At 39.6% G+C, this 17,524-nt stretch overlaps 1 protein-coding gene across 8 annotated transcripts in view; it reads right to left on the reverse strand.

The window, feature by feature from the left end:
* Positions 1-954: 954 nt before the first annotated feature.
* LOC131132104 (SH3 and multiple ankyrin repeat domains protein 2-like) overlaps positions 955-17,524 on the reverse strand; it is a 153,031-nt gene continuing 136,461 nt past the window's right edge. For 7 of the 8 annotated variants that reach the window (XM_058077384.1, XM_058077383.1, XM_058077379.1 and 4 more), the window contains one exon: positions 955-8,798. In XM_058077384.1, the coding sequence (XP_057933367.1) occupies positions 8,270-8,798 (529 nt within the window). In that variant the 3' untranslated portion in view covers positions 955-8,269. The remainder of the gene's footprint in view (positions 8,799-17,524) is intronic. The other variant, XM_058077387.1, reaches the window with a different exon arrangement.

The following is a 17,524-nucleotide window of genomic DNA, read 5'->3' on the forward strand; positions in this document are numbered from 1 at the left end:
CGAAGACATTGAATGAGGAGAAAAGTTGCAATTTTATAAGAATACACTTAAAAATAAAACAATTTTAGTACTATTTTGTCTGTATGCAGGTATTTGTTCAACATAATATAACTTGTAAGCATATGTTTACAAAATATAATTTTTCACTATGTGGCTCTGGCTGGGAAAGGTTTGGACACCCCTGCGCTAACAGTTATTTAGCTCCACAATAGCATGAAAAAACAACAAACTGCACATCAACTAAAAAAGTAAAAGCATGATTAATACAGTGTTGTACTAATTGGTGACACGGAACTGCTGTTATATTTGTGTTTTTACACAGTGGGCGTACATATACCTGCATATACTGACTACTGATGGAGAAAAACATATATTTCTTATCTTAATTATGTAGTAGTATTCACATTTAAAACGTTGTGCTATCAACACTCCCTTGCCTCTATTAATCTTCAAATAGGCGCGAAAAAAAAAATAATTTGAGCAACATTTTTGGTGACTCATCACTGCCATCCAGCGGAAAATATATGTAATGACATGCCCTTGATGCAAACGGCAGCTTCCGTTTGTGGCAGTTAGGTGTCATTACATGTAGTTTCCACTAGAGGATAGTAATGAGTCGCCGAAATGTCAAGTCAATTTTGTTGCACATATGTATATAAAATATTGTTAATTTATCGACAAATTCGCGTACTACTTACATATATTCAATGTATTTAATGACATATATTAACTTCAAAGAGTCAAAATCACAACATAATTTCAAAAGTATCACTATTTGTATTGGCAATACTGAACTTTTATACTATATAATGAATGATAAATAATGTAATGTTATAATTCGCCATTAGTCAGCTCCATCTTATCATAGTTGATGTGCCACTTCCTGTTAGCATCACAGAGGTACTTCCCAGAGGCGCGATTCTCCAAGCCAATCACTGACAAGGACACATAGGCTAGTGCAATATGATATTTATTTCTTACAGTGACTTTTGGTTGCCATACAAGAATTGTTGAGGGTTTTCTGGGGCATGAGGGAATGAAGAGTGCATGACGGGAACATTCTCTCTCTCCTTCATTTCAAGAACGAGTTGTGGTGACTCTCAAAGCACAAAATTACAGCAACATAGAAAAACATGAACACAAGTCTTTGCACAAAACATCTTAGTCTCTATGAAGACTTCCGAGAATCCAATTCTAATCATGAAAGCAAAAGAAGTTGGACAATGAGAAAGGTGGGTTAGAAAAGGGTTTCATGGACGTTTAGTGAGCCATGCTTGTCCTAAACATGGTGACCCTTCTCACTACATCTACTCGCTTTTATGTTTTTCATTTTTTTTGTTTTTAACACTAAAACGACTACGTGGTGACTTGCTGACCTACAGAGCCACAACTCTTAGGCTGTGTCTCAAATCCACTCCATTTTTGGTCCAAACGTACGTAATTTTTTTTTTCCGCCTCCAAAAATAGGCACTAAGTCGGTAATAATTTACTCGTATGTGATAATACAGGTAAAATGTGCAGCATAAACAATCAAAATACCACAATGATGCCTTCATGCTTCTTTTTTTCCCTCAAATTTCACAGTTTGGTGGCCCTTGAATGCACCACGGTTTGTCGGCAGTGACAGGCTCCCATTCCATCATGCATTCGTCAGTGGTGAGCACCCAAGTGTGGCCCGGGGGCCTTTTGTGACCCGCAAAACATTTCGATAAATATAGTCTTAAAATGGGGGGGGAAGGGAAAAATATGCATAAAATCCAAAGAAGAATCAAAGTAATCAAACACATTTTTAAATGAGAAAAATGTAATAATATGAGAAAAAAACACTAGGGATGTCCAATATTAGCCTTTTTTGCCGAAAACCGATATATAAACCAATATTGCATTTTTATGCCCAATTTTTCGGCCCAATAATTATCTGTACCGATACTTATCAGACATCCCTAAATAACACAATTTTAAAGTAGAACTATTTTTTAAAAACGTAAAAAAAAAGTGGTAATATGATGAGGAAACAAACAACTAAAATAAAAATGAAGTTTTAATATGATGGGAATAAAGTCCAAATATCTGTAGAAGAAAATTTACAAACATAAAATTGAAATTATTGGAAAAAAAAATCTGCAGTAATTTCACCAGAATAAAGTCAAAATATTAAGACATAAAAGTCGTATTACAAGAAGAAAAAAAAGTCGCAATTTCACGAGAATAACACCATAATATGAGGAAAAAATAATGTCATTTTAGTAGGGTAAAGTTTAAATATTAAGCAACAAAAGGATATAAGCAAAACTAAATAAAGTTGCAATTTAAAAATAATTAAATTAAAACATTATGACAATAAAGTCATAATATTACTATAATAAAAAATATTCAGAAGAAATATTTGGAAAAAGTTTTTCTTGAAATATATGTACATATCTTATATCTACATGTGTTGCTTTACAAAATGCCCAGATCCCCTCCCCCTCTCTCTTCAATTGCCGCTGTTCACTCGTGCAGGTTTAAGCCCTAAATTAATATTAAACACATTTCAAGTATAAAACGCCTCACTACTCACCACTAATGAATGCTTCCATTGGCCAACAAACCTTTGCATTGTACCTGCACACAACTATGGTGCATTCAAGGACTGCTGAACACAGTGCAAAATGTACATTTGACCTGCATTATTACATTGACATGAAATATTACCACCGTATAGTCAATGAGATGTTATGTTCTGCGGCCTATTTTCATTATTTTTATTATTATTATTTACGAGGATATATGGGGTCATTTGCACAATTGCATGTAATAAAAGGGAGTCATTTTATTATGTTGATGCTGCTATATAATGTATTGTTATATTATTATAATTTTTTATAATAACATTGTGAAGAAATATATACGTATTCAACAACCTTCTGGAGAAAAAAAATCACAAAATTATTCAATAATCTTGAAAATAAGTCAAAATCACCACTACTATGAAATGGACACCAACCCACCCAACCCTACCTTTCACACATAAATAGTAGCCAAGATGGCGATTGTTATTAAGTAGTGATGGGAAAATTGATTCCTTTTACCGACTCGTTCATGAGTCGGGTACTCAAGTCGCCTACGTTTTACACATCGTGAGTCAGTGAATCGTTCCTTTTATCGGGTCCTGTTGCTTCTCCACTGGGCTACACATTTATTTTAGAGATTTAGAGCCCGACCGAAATGTTTCACTGGGGGTGGCAATAAGTTTGATACCTGAAATGTCTGCATGGTTAGTGGGTCAAGATCGGTTCAAATGTAGCCGATATGTTACTTTCTGCTTGTCGTGGAGACTCACCGGCTCACTGGCTGGTACCCGTACTCGCCCCGCCCCCTCACACAGACGCAGCTGCGCATTGCCGCTTCGTCACTCAACCCGCAACGGGAAGACCTCAAACGCGACAATAAACTTCATTTTTCCCAGCATGGTAAGTAAACTGTGACTTTGTAGAACCATATAACCAAAAGCTCTGTCAAGGAGAACATTGTAGCTATCACGTTTCAAGTTTTGGAGATTGTATTATAACGTAGGATAAGCTGTGTTAGCTAAACACAGCTGGTGACTGCTAATTGACACGTCCGCCATTTTAAACGTTTTAAGGCGTTTTAAACGAAATAAACGTAGATGGAAACTGTTCAATAGCTAGTAAATATGACTCGCTGATATTGGTAAGATGTTGTTGTGACTATCCATATATATTTTCTATACGCTAGGTCTTTTAAAACACATACACCAGGTGAAACACGCACCCGACATTAGCTTATGTAGCATGACTGTTAGCCTAATCCGCCATTTGTTGTGGTTTGAAAATGCTCGACTATAGTATCCAATACTAAGCTAATGACCAAGTGTTTATGTTGTTATTTGACAGGCAGAGGCGAGGAGGACGGCGTGGAGGCGTCCAGCGTGATGTTAGACGGGGATTCAGAACCAGCAAAGCAAAGAATACTACTCATTTGTGGCAACAACTAAAGGTAAATCACAGGCAAGTCCTCATGTTCAATTTCCTTATTTTCATTTAGTGCTATTCCGCTTTGCCTTGAATACTATTTTGGGAATTTATCATCATGTATGGGCGAGTGGTTAACGCGCAGCCTGCACAGCTAGGGGACCTGGGTTCGATTCCACCCTCGGCCATCTCTGTGTGGAGTTTGAATGTTCTCTCCGGGTACTCCGGTTTCTTCCCATATTCCAAAAACATGCTAGGTTAATTTCATTGCCGACTCCAAATTGTCCATAGGTATGAATGTGAGTGTGAATGGTTGTTTGTCTATATGTGCCCTGTGATTGGCCGGCCACCAGTCCAGGGTGTACCCCGCCTCTTGCCCCAAGACAGCTGGGATAGGCTCCAGCACCACCCTCGATCCTTGTGAGGTTAAGCGGTAGAAAATGAACGAATGTTCATGTATAGGCTCCACGGCTGACGAGCGGTTAAATTGCAGGCCACACAGCTAGGGGACCCGAGTTCGATTCCACCCTCAGCCATCTGTGTGTTCAACTCCAGTTGGTTGTTTGTCTATATGTGCCCTGTGATTGGCCGGCCACCAGTCCAGGGTGCACCCCGCCTCTTGCCCGAAGACAGCTGGGATAGGCTCCAGCACCCCCGCAAGGATAAGCAGTAGAAAATACTTTTTTTCCATATATTAGCCGATATATCAGATATCAGCTTTTTTTTCATAAATCCAATATCGGTCGGGCTCTAATTAAGAAATGGTTGCGCAATTAATGACATGCTAACTGGTTTCTTTTTTAACTTAGCTAGCACTCGCAGTCCCGCCGGATCGCTTCCCGAGGTCCCGATTCAGTAAAAGTCAGTTTTGAACGACTCTTTCATCCCTTGTGGTTCGGGTCCAATGTTGCGCACCATTTGGGGTTTTTGGTCAGGTACTAAACACGTTAGCGTGCGAGTTGAGACACAGCCGTATAGCGTGTATATAGCGTGTATATAGCGCGTATATAGCGTCTACGAGGTTGTGTTTCTTTGACTGTCCTACCAAGATGGCCAGCACACGAGATTGAACTTTTTTCTGTGTACAAGCAGTACTCTCTCAGGTCAGGGATGGCGAGGATGATGATGATGATGACGGTTAGGCAAGTATCGGTAAGAGGAAACCTGGTTTTGGTGACCAATCTTAGTGTGGTACTGGTACTGGAGTATCTAGGCAACACTTTATTGAAACACAAACAAGTCATCATTGTGATATGTCACTTTCAAATGGGAAAAAAAACACAACAAAGGAGATTCATTCAGAATAAATATTGCTTCTTACATAACCCATAAGTCTAATAATAATATTATCCACGCTTGTATCTATATAATATTTCTGTATTTGGCAAATCCACACATCGGCGCCGAACATATATATATATATTTGTGAAGATAATCTCTATAAAATGTCATAGAACTCTATACAAATGTTGAAAAATACTGTGCTTTTCTTCCCCGTGGCTGACACGTCGCTGTGTGTGTTTTTCAAAATAAGATACTCGTTTCTAGCAGCATTGTCCCGTGCCAAGTCTCTCTGCGGCCAATGTTCACAGAACACAGAGCGTTGCTAGTTTCACTCCCGGGCTGCACCGCCACAGCCCAGCGGGAGGTTGAAACCACCTAACTTTGTTGAATACTACTACAGTATTTCTATTTGGGATATCCAGATTAAAGCACACACAGGAAGTGTGCTCTACATACTTCGGGGGCAAAACAGGAAGTGGGAGCTATGAAGACGGGGGTGCAGCTTTGGCCGTCGGGTTAGCAGGGAACCTTCCTACGATTGTTTTCACTCCAAACCTCCGGCTAACCTCGTTTTTTTTGTTAGTTTTTGTTTTTTAACACGCGTATGTACACCTTTTCAACAACTAGGCTGGACCGGATGGCATAAACCAGCTTCACAAACAAGTCCGCTAGTTACAAGTCACAAATACTAAGGTCAAGGGGCAGCCTGTGGACGTAAAACCCTGGGTACTTTATTTTGAAATATGCTGCCTGCGTCACAGATAATTATTTACATTGTTTATCCCCAAAGACAAACTACGCTAAGTGTGCATCCATTTGCTTTGTGGGACTGAATTGTATTTGATGGCAGCATCCTTTTGGAATTGACTGGATTTTCAGGAATAAAATCGACATTCCAGCAACAAAGCGGGAAACTTATTTGATGTGTTTGAAAGTGAATAAAATACAAAATAAATGCTGTGCTTTGCTTGCAGGCTTCCAATCTCTAATGGGGACCAAACAGTCCACCTCCTGGTTTTAAACCTGTGGATCTCAACATCTAGAGCAGGGGTGTCCAAACCTTCTTCCACCAGGGGGGCCGCATGATGAACTTTCATATGGTAATTATGTATTTTAATGAATTCTTAGCTTTGTGATATACACTAGTTGAAAATGCATATGATAGTATCAACTTCAGTCTTATATTTAAACTTTCTTAATAATTTCTTACTCATAAATCCTCAATTTATACATTTTCTTTAGGGAACATTACAATTTTTTCCCTAACCTATTTTTTTTTAAATTACACCTGTTTTGTTTTAGTCATTAGATTTATTAAGTAAAAAAAAAAAACTTTTTTCTTTAATATCCGTTAGATTAAAACTTTCTCTTCAAGTTTATTCTTGTAAAAATTCCAACAATTTTTTTGATTTTTTGATTTTTTTCCAACTATTTCAACCTTATAAAATTTTCCTCTCATAACTATGACTTATTAATATATTGACATAATATTTTGACTTAATTCTTGCAACATTATATTTTTTTCTGTAACCCAATTTTCAAAAATTACAACTTTGTTTTGTCATCTAACAACATTTTCTTTCTTTCTAAATTGTCTTCTATTACTTATGACTTCAATCCCATAATATTTTTACTTTATTTTTGTAAAATTACAGCTTTTTTCCATATGTGCTGTTTTTAATTTTCCTTGTATTTATGACTTAGAACATTTTTGACTTTATTCTTGTATTATTATTAACTTTTTTCTGTAGCCTAACTTTCCAAAATATGACTTTGTTTTGTTTGTTTCTCATATTGTGACTTTTTAATGCTAAGCTAATTATTTTTTTAAAATTATTTTTTAAGTTTATTCTCCTAAACTTGTGACTGTTTTTTCTTACATTTTGGCTTTATTCGCTTCTGCTGTTTTTGTTGAATTTTCCAAAAAAAATCAACTTTTTTATTGTCAATTTTATTCTCATAATTATAACTCCATTCCCATAATATTTTCAATTTTAGTATGTGCTGCATGCCAATAAAAAACTAAATAATAAATAAACTGCTGTGAGCTTCGTATGGCCCCCGGGCCACACTTTGGACACCCCTAATCTAGTGAGCTCAATATCCTCTTACGTTGATTGAGTGACGCCAACATCGGAGCAAGTGAAGCATTTTAAGACGCCTGTTGGGGAAACTCTTTTATGAAGGCAGCTACAGGAGAAATATCAAATATTACATATGGATAATTATATCATCTTTGTAAGTGCTGGTCACAGTTGTGTTACAAAAGAAAAAGGTGATGCTCTAGTTTCTCTGTAGGGAGGCCTACCAAAACACACACACACACAATTTGAAGGAAAAAGGACAAGGTGTCAATCTGATGTGACTTTACCAGGGTGAACTCCTCTAATGTTTTGGTTGGCCATCTTGAAGCTTGTGGGTATCGGGCAATGGCCATCTCTCTAACTGTACGTGTGTGTGTGTACACCTGTGAAGACCGTGGCACTTCACTGGTCCATTTGTGTGTGCAATAAGTGTGTGTGTGTTGCGTTCTGACATGTCAGCTCAACGTTGTCATTGTTAAAAAGTGTTTGTACCACCTCAGACGCACCCAGAAATATAACGGTAGGACTCTAGTGAAGAAATATTATTCTCTCAACAAATTCTAGCAAAGATAGAAAAGGAACAAAGACCAGCTCAGCTGGTTTTCATGCGCCCACGCGTGGGCCACATGGAAAAGGTCTTTAGTATTCCAAAAGTGAAGCTAGATGAGTTCCAGTCTTGGTGTGGAAGTCGTCATTTCCACACAATATTCCTCTCTTTCAGACATCCCCGCAAGAGGGCGTTGCGGACTGGACGGCAGTGCTGAGATGGAGGAGAAATAAAACCAAAAAAAAAAAAAGCAAAAGGCAGCATCCACTTGGACAAACTTCCACAATGTGAGCTGATGAAGAAGACCTCCCTCTCCTGGGGCCTGTGCTCCGAGTGTGACCTTCCCGCGTCCATGTCCGCGTGCTCCTCCTCCTCTGGGCTTATCTGTCCTGCAGCAGCTTGAGGGCCCTCTCGATGTTCATGCGGTGCCCCACCCTGGTGACGCCCAGGTCTATCAGGTCCTCCTTCTGCAAGGAGGGCAGGTGTGCGCCCTCGATCTCGTTGTCCAGGAAAGCGTCTCTGTGCTCTCCCAGGTTGAGGCTCTCCAGCCAATCGGCCACGTCGTACTTGTTCCACAGTTCCATGGGCTTGGAGGCGAAGGGCTTCCCCGACGCCGCCACCGCCTGCATGAGAGTCAGCGGCGACGGCGAACGCGAGCTCCCGCTGCCGCCGCACGAGGAGCTCAGGCTGTATCCTCCGCCGCTCCCCATGGGCGGGGTGGGCAGGCCGAAGACGTCCGTGAGGGTGGGCGACACCGAGGGCGGCAGCGACGAGCAGGGGGTGAGGGAGGAGGCGGAGTCCGGAGGGCTGCATGGGTGTGTCTGAGAAGGAAGGCTGCTAGGAGGCGTGGAGGTGAGTGCGGCGGCGGCGGCGGCGTTGCTACGCATTCCTGAGTCTTCGGTTGGGGGCCTGAGGGGGGGGGAGAGAGGTGACTGGTTACTACTGTGGGATTTTTGGAAATACAAAAAAAACAACAAAAAATAATCTAGCTAGAAATCTTAGCTATAAAAACAGCAGTGTGACAATAAAGGCATAGTATTTGGAAAGATAATGTAATGCTCTAAAAGACCAGCAGGTGGCAGAATACACAAACTAATCCCTGACTGGTCCTCCCAGTTATTGTTGTAGCCATCATCTTACATGCAATAATTACAGTTCATCACCTCTGGTGACATCATTGTTATTGTTGACGTAACCAGAGTGCCCTACAAAATCTAGCCAATCTCGGGACACGAGCATTCCCGCCAAGATTCACACCTACCGGAAAACACACAAGTCTTCAATTGTGTATTTTCTGTTATATATCTACAATATTGTAATACAAGTGTAAAGGTGAACATAGGGGTGCTATTTTATGTATACAGGGCTCTAATGTTAAAAAAAACAAAGTCATAAACAGTTTTTCCATGCTAGCTGCCAAAATATTCAAATTCATTTATCACAGTCGGGTTTGGAACCAATCAACCACGATAAATGATAAGCGATCACTGTACGCCTTTTTATGAGCGAGTCCATTGTTGGCAGATTCATGCTAGTCGCTCCAAGATTAGAGCACCATTTCACGTTTAAACCAGGCTACGTGTCATTGTAGCGGACGTTCAAACCCCAGGCACAAACGTGCCACAACATGGCTAGATATTAGCATGATTCCAAAGCGGTTGTCGACACACACGTGCAGCAAACATGACAATCCCTACCCAAATCAACCAACCCAAGCCCTTCTTTCACCTTGCTGTAAGGATCTGATTCCCTGCTGCGCGCGTTCGCCAACCTCACGAGCTGACCCGTCAGCACGTTTATGCTAACGCCGTCTGACTGCTGATGAGACGACAAAGCTTAGGGCACAAAAATCAGGGTACATCTGACCTCCGTGCTGCCAAAACGACTGTTTTGTCACCAGCAGCGAGACGCTACATGCACCCTATATATGGCTACATCCCTTCTTCTGGAACATATGGAAGGGCCCGAGGGGCGGTGGGGGCTGGGGGGTAAGGGGGTCATTCTGCCAAAAACAAAATGAGGCCATTAGACGTGCATGGCTGCTAACTGGATACTAAAGTTTTCCACCGTTTTCATGGGGATGCCATGTAGGATGGATGAGATGGAGACATTTGGGACATTAGACACATGGTGGACATCATACATGAAGACACACAAACACACGCGTGCTAAAGGGGAGGCATAGAAGAACATAACACATTGATGAACTGACAAACGGGCCATCTGCTAGCCTTCTGTCATCAAACCATCCATCCATCATCTTCCGCTTATCCGAGGTCGGGTTGCAGCTTAAGCAAACTAACTTTCATTTCCACCCGATACCCACCCGGGTGTCCTATTCACATCGTACCCAAAAATGGCATAAAATGCCAGGTTTTTAATTTGATGATTTTTGACAAAAAACGTAAGGGGTTAGTATGTCGTTTTTTTCAGTTTTTTCAACTTGCTGAAAATGCAGTATTCTGGTCAAAAATAAGGGGGAAACCTCACACACACTCAACAGGGGCCCCAGGAGCACCCAAAAACGGCATAAAATGACAGGTTTTTAATTTGATGATTTTTGACAAAAAACGTAAGGGGTTAGTATGTCGTTTTTTTCAGTTTTTTCAACTTGCTGAAAATGCTGTATTCTGGTCAAAAATAAGGGGGAAACCTCACACACACTCAACAGGGGCCCCAGGAGCACCCAAAAATGGGATAAAATGCTAGGTTTTTAATTTTATGATTTTTGACAAAAAACGTAAGGGGTTAGCATGTCGTTTTTGTCATTTTTTTCAACTTGCTGAAAATGCACTTTTCTGGTCAAAAATAAGGGGGAAACCTCACACACACTCAACAGGGGCCCCAGGAGCACCCAAAAAAGGCATAAAATGCCAGAGTTTGAATTTGGTCATTTTGACAAAAAACGTAAGGGGTTAGTATGTCGTTTTTTTCAGTTTTTTCAACTTGCTGAAAATGCACTTTTCTGGTCAAAAATAAGGGGGAAACCTCACACACACTCAACAGGGGCCCCAGGAGCACCCAAAAACTGCATAAAATGCCAGGTTTTTAATTTGGTGATTTTTGACAAAAAACGTAAGGGGTTAGTATGTCGTTTTTTTCATTTTTTTCAACTTGCTGAAAATGCACTTTTCTGGTCAAAAATAAGAGGGAAACCTCACACACACTCAACAGGGGCCCCAGAAGCACCCAAAAACGGCATAAAATGCTAGGTTTTTAATTTGGTCATTTTGACAAAAAACGTAAGGGGTTAGTATGTCGTTTTTGTCATTTTTTTCAACTTGCTGAAAATGCACTTTTCTGGTCAAAAATAAGGGGGAAACCTCACACACACACATCAGGGGCCTGAGAAGCACCCAAAAACAGCATAAAATGCCAGGTTTTTAATTTTGTGATTTTTGACAAAAAACGTAAGGGGTTAGTATGTCGTTTTTTTTTCATTTTTTTCAACTTGCTGAAAATGCACTTTTCTGGTCAAAAATAAGGGGGAAACCTCACACACACTCAACAGGGGCCCCAGAAGCACCCAAAAACGGCATAAAATGCCAGAGTTTGAATTTGGTCATTTTGACAAAAAACGTAAGGGGTTAGTATGTCGTTTTTTTCATTTTTTTCAACTTGCTGAAAATGCACTTTTCTGGTCAAAAATAAGGGGGAAACCTCACACACACTCAACGAGGGCCCCAGGAGCACCCAAAAACTGCATAAAATGCCAGGTTTTTAATTTGGTGATTTTTGACAAAAAACGTAAGGGGTTAGTATGTCGTTTTTTTCATTTTTTTCAACTTGCTGAAAATGCACTTTTCTGGTCAAAAATAAGGGGGAAACCTCACACACACACACAACAAGGGCCTGAGAAGCACCCAAAAATGGCATAAAATGCCAGGTTTTTAATTTGGTGATTTTTGACAAAAAACGTAAGGGGTTAGTATGTCGTTTTTTTCACTTTTTTCAACTTGCTGAAAATGCACTTTTCTGGTCAAAAATAAGGGGGAAACCTCACACACACTCAACAGGGGCCTGAGAAGCACCCAAAAACGGCATAAAATGCCAGGTTTTTAATTTGGTGATTTTTGACAAAAAACGTAAGGGGTTAGTATGTCGTTTTTTTCATTTTTTTCAACTTGCTGAAAATGCAGTATTCTGGTCAAAAATAAGGGGGAAACCTCACACACACTCAACAGGGGCCTGAGAAGCACCCAAAAACGGCATAAAACGCCAGGTTTTTAATTTGGTGATTTTTGACAAAAAACGTAAGGGGTTAGTATGTCGTTTTTTTCAGTTTTTTCAACTTGCTGAAAATGCACTTTTCTGGTCAAAAATGAGGGGGAAACCTCGCACACACTCAACAGGGGCCCCAGAAGCACCCAAAAATGGCATAAAATGCCAGGATTTTTATTTGGTGATTTTTGACAAAAAACGTAAGGGGTTAGTATGTCGTTTTTTTCGTTTTTTCAACTTGCTGAAAATGCACTTTTCTGGTCAAAAATAAGGGGGAAACCTCACACACACTCAACAGGGGCCCCAGAATCACCCAAAAACGGCATAAAATGCCAGGTTTTTAATTTGGTCATTTTGACAAAAAACGTAAGGGGTTAGTATGTCGTTTTTTTCATTTTTTTCAACTTGCTTGTAAGTCACTTTTCTGATAAAAAAAACACGGGAAACCTCACACACACTCAACAGGGGCCCCAGAAGCACCCAAAAACGGCATAAAATGCCAGGTTTTTAATTTTGTGATTTTTGACAAAAAACGTAAGGGGTTAGTATGTCGTTTTTGTCATTTTTTTCAACTTGCTGAAAATGCACTTTTCTGATCAAAAATAAGGGGGAAACCTCACACACACTCAACAGGGGCACCAGGAGCACCCAAAAATGGCATAAAATGCCAGGTTTTTAATTTGGTGATTTTTTGGAAAAAACGTAAGGGGTTAGTATGTCGTTTTTTTCATTTTTTTTAACTTGCTGAAAATGCACTTTTCTGGTCAAAAAAACACAGGAAACCTCACACACACGCATCAGGGGCCTGAGAAGCACCCAAAATGGCATAAAATGCCAGGTTTTTAATTTGGTGATTTTTGACAAAAAACGTAAGGGGTTAGTATGTCGTTTTTGTCATTTTTTTCAACTTGCTGAAAATGCACTTTTCTGGTCAAAAATAAGGGGGAAACCTCACGCACACTCAACAGGGGCCCCAGGAGCACCCAAAAACGGCATAAAATGCCAGGTTTTTAATTTGGTGATTTTTGACAAAAAACGTAAGGGGTTAGTATGTCGTTTTTTTCAGGTTTTCCAACTTGCTTTTAAGTCACTTTTCTGGTCAAAAATAAGGGGGAAACCTCACACACACACACACACACATCAGGGGCCCGAGAAGCACCCAAAAACAGCATAAAATGCCAGGTTTTTAATTTTGTGATTTTTGACAAAAAACGTAAGGGGTTAGTATGTCGTTTTTGTCAATTTTTTCAACTTGCTGAAAATGCACTTTTCTGGTCAAAAATAAGGGGGAAACCTCACACACACACATCAGGGGCCTGAGAAGCACCCAAAACGGCATAAAATGCCAGGTTTTTAATTTGGTGATTTTTGACAAAAAATGTAAGGGGTTAGTATGTCGTTTTTCTCAGTTTTTTCAACTTGCTTGTAAGTCACTTTTCTGATCAAAAATAAGGGGGAAACCTCACACACACGCATCAGGGGCCTGAGAAGCACCCAAAAATGGCATAAAATGCCAGGTTTTTAATTTGGTGTTTTGTGACAAAAAACGTAAGGGGTTAGTATGTCGTTTTTTTCATTTTTTTCAACTTGCTGAAAATGCACTTTTCTGGTCAAAAATAAGGGGGAAACCTCACACACACTCAACAGGGGCCCCAGAATCACCCAAAAACGGCATAAAATGCCAGGTTTTTAATTTGGTCATTTTGACAAAAAACGTAAGGGGTTAGTATGTCGTTTTTGTCATTTTTTTCAACTTGCTGAAAATGCACTTTTCTGGTCAAAAATAAGGGGGAAACCTCACACACACTCAACGAGGGCCCCAGGAGCACCCAAAAACTGCATAAAATGCCAGGTTTTTAATTTGGTGATTTTTGACAAAAAACATAAGGGGTTAGTATGTCGTTTTTTTCAGTTTTTTCAACTTGCTGAAAATGCAGTATTCTGGTCAAAAATAAGGGGGAAACCTCACACACACACAACAAGGGCCTGAGAAGCACCCAAAAATGGCATAAAATGCCAGGTTTTTAATTTGGTGATTTTTGACAAAAAACGTAAGGGGTTAGTATGTCGTTTTTTTCACTTTTTTCAACTTGCTGAAAATGCACTTTTCTGGTCAAAAATAAGGGGGAAACCTCACACACACTCAACAGGGGCCTGAGAAGCACCCAAAAACGGCATAAAATGCCAGGTTTTTAATTTGGTGATTTTTGACAAAAAACGTAAGGGGTTAGTATGTCGTTTTTGTCATTTTTTTCAACTTGCTGAAAATGCACTTTTCTGGTCAAAAATGAGGGGGAAACCTCGCACACACTCAACAGGGGCCCCAGAAGCACCCAAAAATGGCATAAAATGCCAGGATTTTAATTTGGTGATTTTTGACAAAAAACGTAAGGGGTTAGTATGTCGTTTTTTTCGTTTTTTCAACTTGCTGAAAATGCACTTTTCTGGTCAAAAATAAGGGGGAAACCTCACACACACTCAACAGGGGCCCCAGAATCACCCAAAAACGGCATAAAATGCCAGGTTTTTAATTTGGTCATTTTGACAAAAAACGTAAGGGGTTAGTATGTCGTTTTTTTCATTTTTTTCAACTTGCTTGTAAGTCACTTTTCTGATCAAAAAAACACGGGAAACCTCACACACACGCATCAGGGGCCTGAGAAGCACCCAAAAATGGCATAAAATGCCAGGTTTTTAATTTGGTGTTTTGTGACAAAAAACGTAAGGGGTTAGTATGTCGTTTTTTTCATTTTTTTCAACTTGCTTGTAAGTCACTTTTCTGATAAAAAAAACACGGGAAACCTCACACACACTCAACAGGGGCCCCAGAAGCACCCAAAAACGGCATAAAATGCCAGGTTTTTAATTTGGTCATTTTGACAAAAAACGTAAGGGGTTAGTATGTCGTTTTTGTCATTTTTTTCAACTTGCTGAAAATGCAGTTTTCTGGTCAAAAATAAGGGGGAAACCTCACACACACTCAACAGGGGCCCCAGGAGCACCCAAAAACGGCATAAAATGCCAGGTTTTTAATTTGGTGATTTTTGACAAAAAACGTAAGGGGTTAGTATGTCATTTTTTCATTTTTTTCAACTTGCTTCTAATGCACTTTTCTGATCAAAAATAAGGGGGAAACCTCACACACACGCATCAGGGGCCTGAGAAGCACCCAAAAATGGCATAAAATGCCAGGTTTTTAATTTTGTGATTTTTGACAAAAAACGTAAGGGGTTAGTATGTCGTTTTTGTCATTTTTTTCAACTTGCTGAAAATGCACTTTTCTGGTCAAAAATAAGGGGGAAACCTCACACACACTCAACAGGGGCCCCAGGAGCACCCAAAAACGGCATAAAATGCCAGGTTTTTAATTTGGTGATTTTTGACAAAAAACGTAAGGGGTTAGTATGTCGTTTTTTTCAGGTTTTCCAACTTGCTTTTAAGTCACTTTTCTGGTCAAAAATAAGGGGGAAACCTCACACACACACACACACACATCAGGGGCCCGAGAAGCACCCAAAAACAGCATAAAATGCCAGGTTTTTAATTTTGTGATTTTTGACAAAAAACGTAAGGGGTTAGTATGTCGTTTTTTTCAGTTTTTTCAACTTGCTTGTAAGTCACTTTTCTGATCAAAAATAAGGGGGAAACCTCACACACACGCATCAGGGGCCTGAGAAGCACCCAAAAATGGCATAAAATGCCAGGTTTTTAATTTGGTGTTTTGTGACAAAAAACGTAAGGGGTTAGTATGTCGTTTTTTTCATTTTTTTCAACTTGCTGAAAATGCACTTTTCTGGTCAAAAATAAGGGGGAAACCTCACACACACTCAACAGGGGCCCCAGAATCACCCAAAAACGGCATAAAATGCCAGGTTTTTAATTTGGTCATTTTGACAAAAAACGTAAGGGGTTAGTATGTCGTTTTTGTCATTTTTTTCAACTTGCTGAAAATGCACTTTTCTGGTCAAAAATAAGGGGGGAACCTCACACACACTCAACAGGGGCCCCAGAAGCACCCAAAAACGGCATAAAATGCCAATGTTTGAATTTGGTCATTTTGACAAAAAACGTAAGGGGTTAGTATGTCGTTTTTTCAGTTTTTTCAACTTGCTGAAAATGCACTTTTCTGATCAAAAATAAGGGGGAAACCTCATACACACACAGCAGGGGCCTGAGAAGCACCCAAAAATGGCATAAAATGCCAGGTTTTTAATTTTGTGATTTTTTGAAAAAAACGTAAGGGGTTAGTATGTCGTTTTTTTTCATTTTTTTCAACTTGCTGAAAATACACTTTTCTGGTCAAAAATAAGGGGGAAACCTCACACACACTCAACAGGGGCCCCAGAAGCACCCAAAAACGGCATAAAATGCCAATGTTTGAATTTGGTCATTTTGACAAAAAACGTAAGGGGTTAGTATGTCGTTTTTTTCATTTTTTTCAACTTGCTTGTAAGTCACTTTTCTGATCAAAAAAACGCGGGAAACCTCACACACACGCATCAGGGGCCTGAGAAGCACCCAAAAACGGCATAAAATGCCAGGTTTTTAATTTGGTGATTTTTGACAAAAAACGTAAGGGGTTAGTATGTCGTTTTTTTCATTTTTTCAACTTGCTTTTAATGATCTTTTCTGGTCAAAAATAAGGGGGAAACCTCACACACACGCATCAGGGGCCTGAGAAGCACCCCAAAATGGCATAAAATGCCAGGTTTTTAATTTGGTGATTTTTTGAAAAAAACGTAAGGGGTTAGTATGTCGTTTTTTTTCATTCTTTTCAACTTGCTTTTAATGCACTTTTCTGGTCAAAAATAAGGGGGAAACCTCACACACACTCAACAGGGGCCCCAGGAGCACCCAAAAATGGGATAAAATGCTAGGTTTTTAATTTTATGATTTTTGACAAAAAACGTAAGGGGTTAGTATGTCGTTTTTTTCATTTTTTCAACTTGCTTTTAATGATCTTTTCTGGTCAAAAATAAGGGGGAAACCTCACACACACGCATCAGGGGCCCCAGGAGCACCCAAAAAAGGCATAAAATGCCAGGTTTTTAATTTGGTGATTTTTGACAAAAAACGTAAGGGGTTAGTATGTCGTTTTTGTCATTTTTTTCAACTTGCTTTTAATGCACTTTTCTGGTCAAAAATAAGGGGGAAACCTCACACACACGCATCAGGGGCCACAGGAGCACCCAAAAATGGGATAAAATGCTAGGTTTTTAATTTTATGATTTTTGACAAAAAACGTAAGGGGTTAGTATGTCGTTTTTGTCATTTTTTTCAACTTGCTTTTAATGCACTTTTCTGGTCAAAAATAAGGGGGAAACCTCACACACACGCATCAGGGGCCACAGGAGCACCCAAAAATGGGATAAAATGCTAGGTTTTTAATTTTATGATTTTTGACAAAAAACGTA

The sequence above is a fragment of the Doryrhamphus excisus genome, chromosome 7 (genome assembly GCF_030265055.1).
Source record: "Doryrhamphus excisus isolate RoL2022-K1 chromosome 7, RoL_Dexc_1.0, whole genome shotgun sequence".
Lineage (NCBI taxonomy): Eukaryota > Metazoa > Chordata > Actinopteri > Syngnathiformes > Syngnathidae > Doryrhamphus > Doryrhamphus excisus.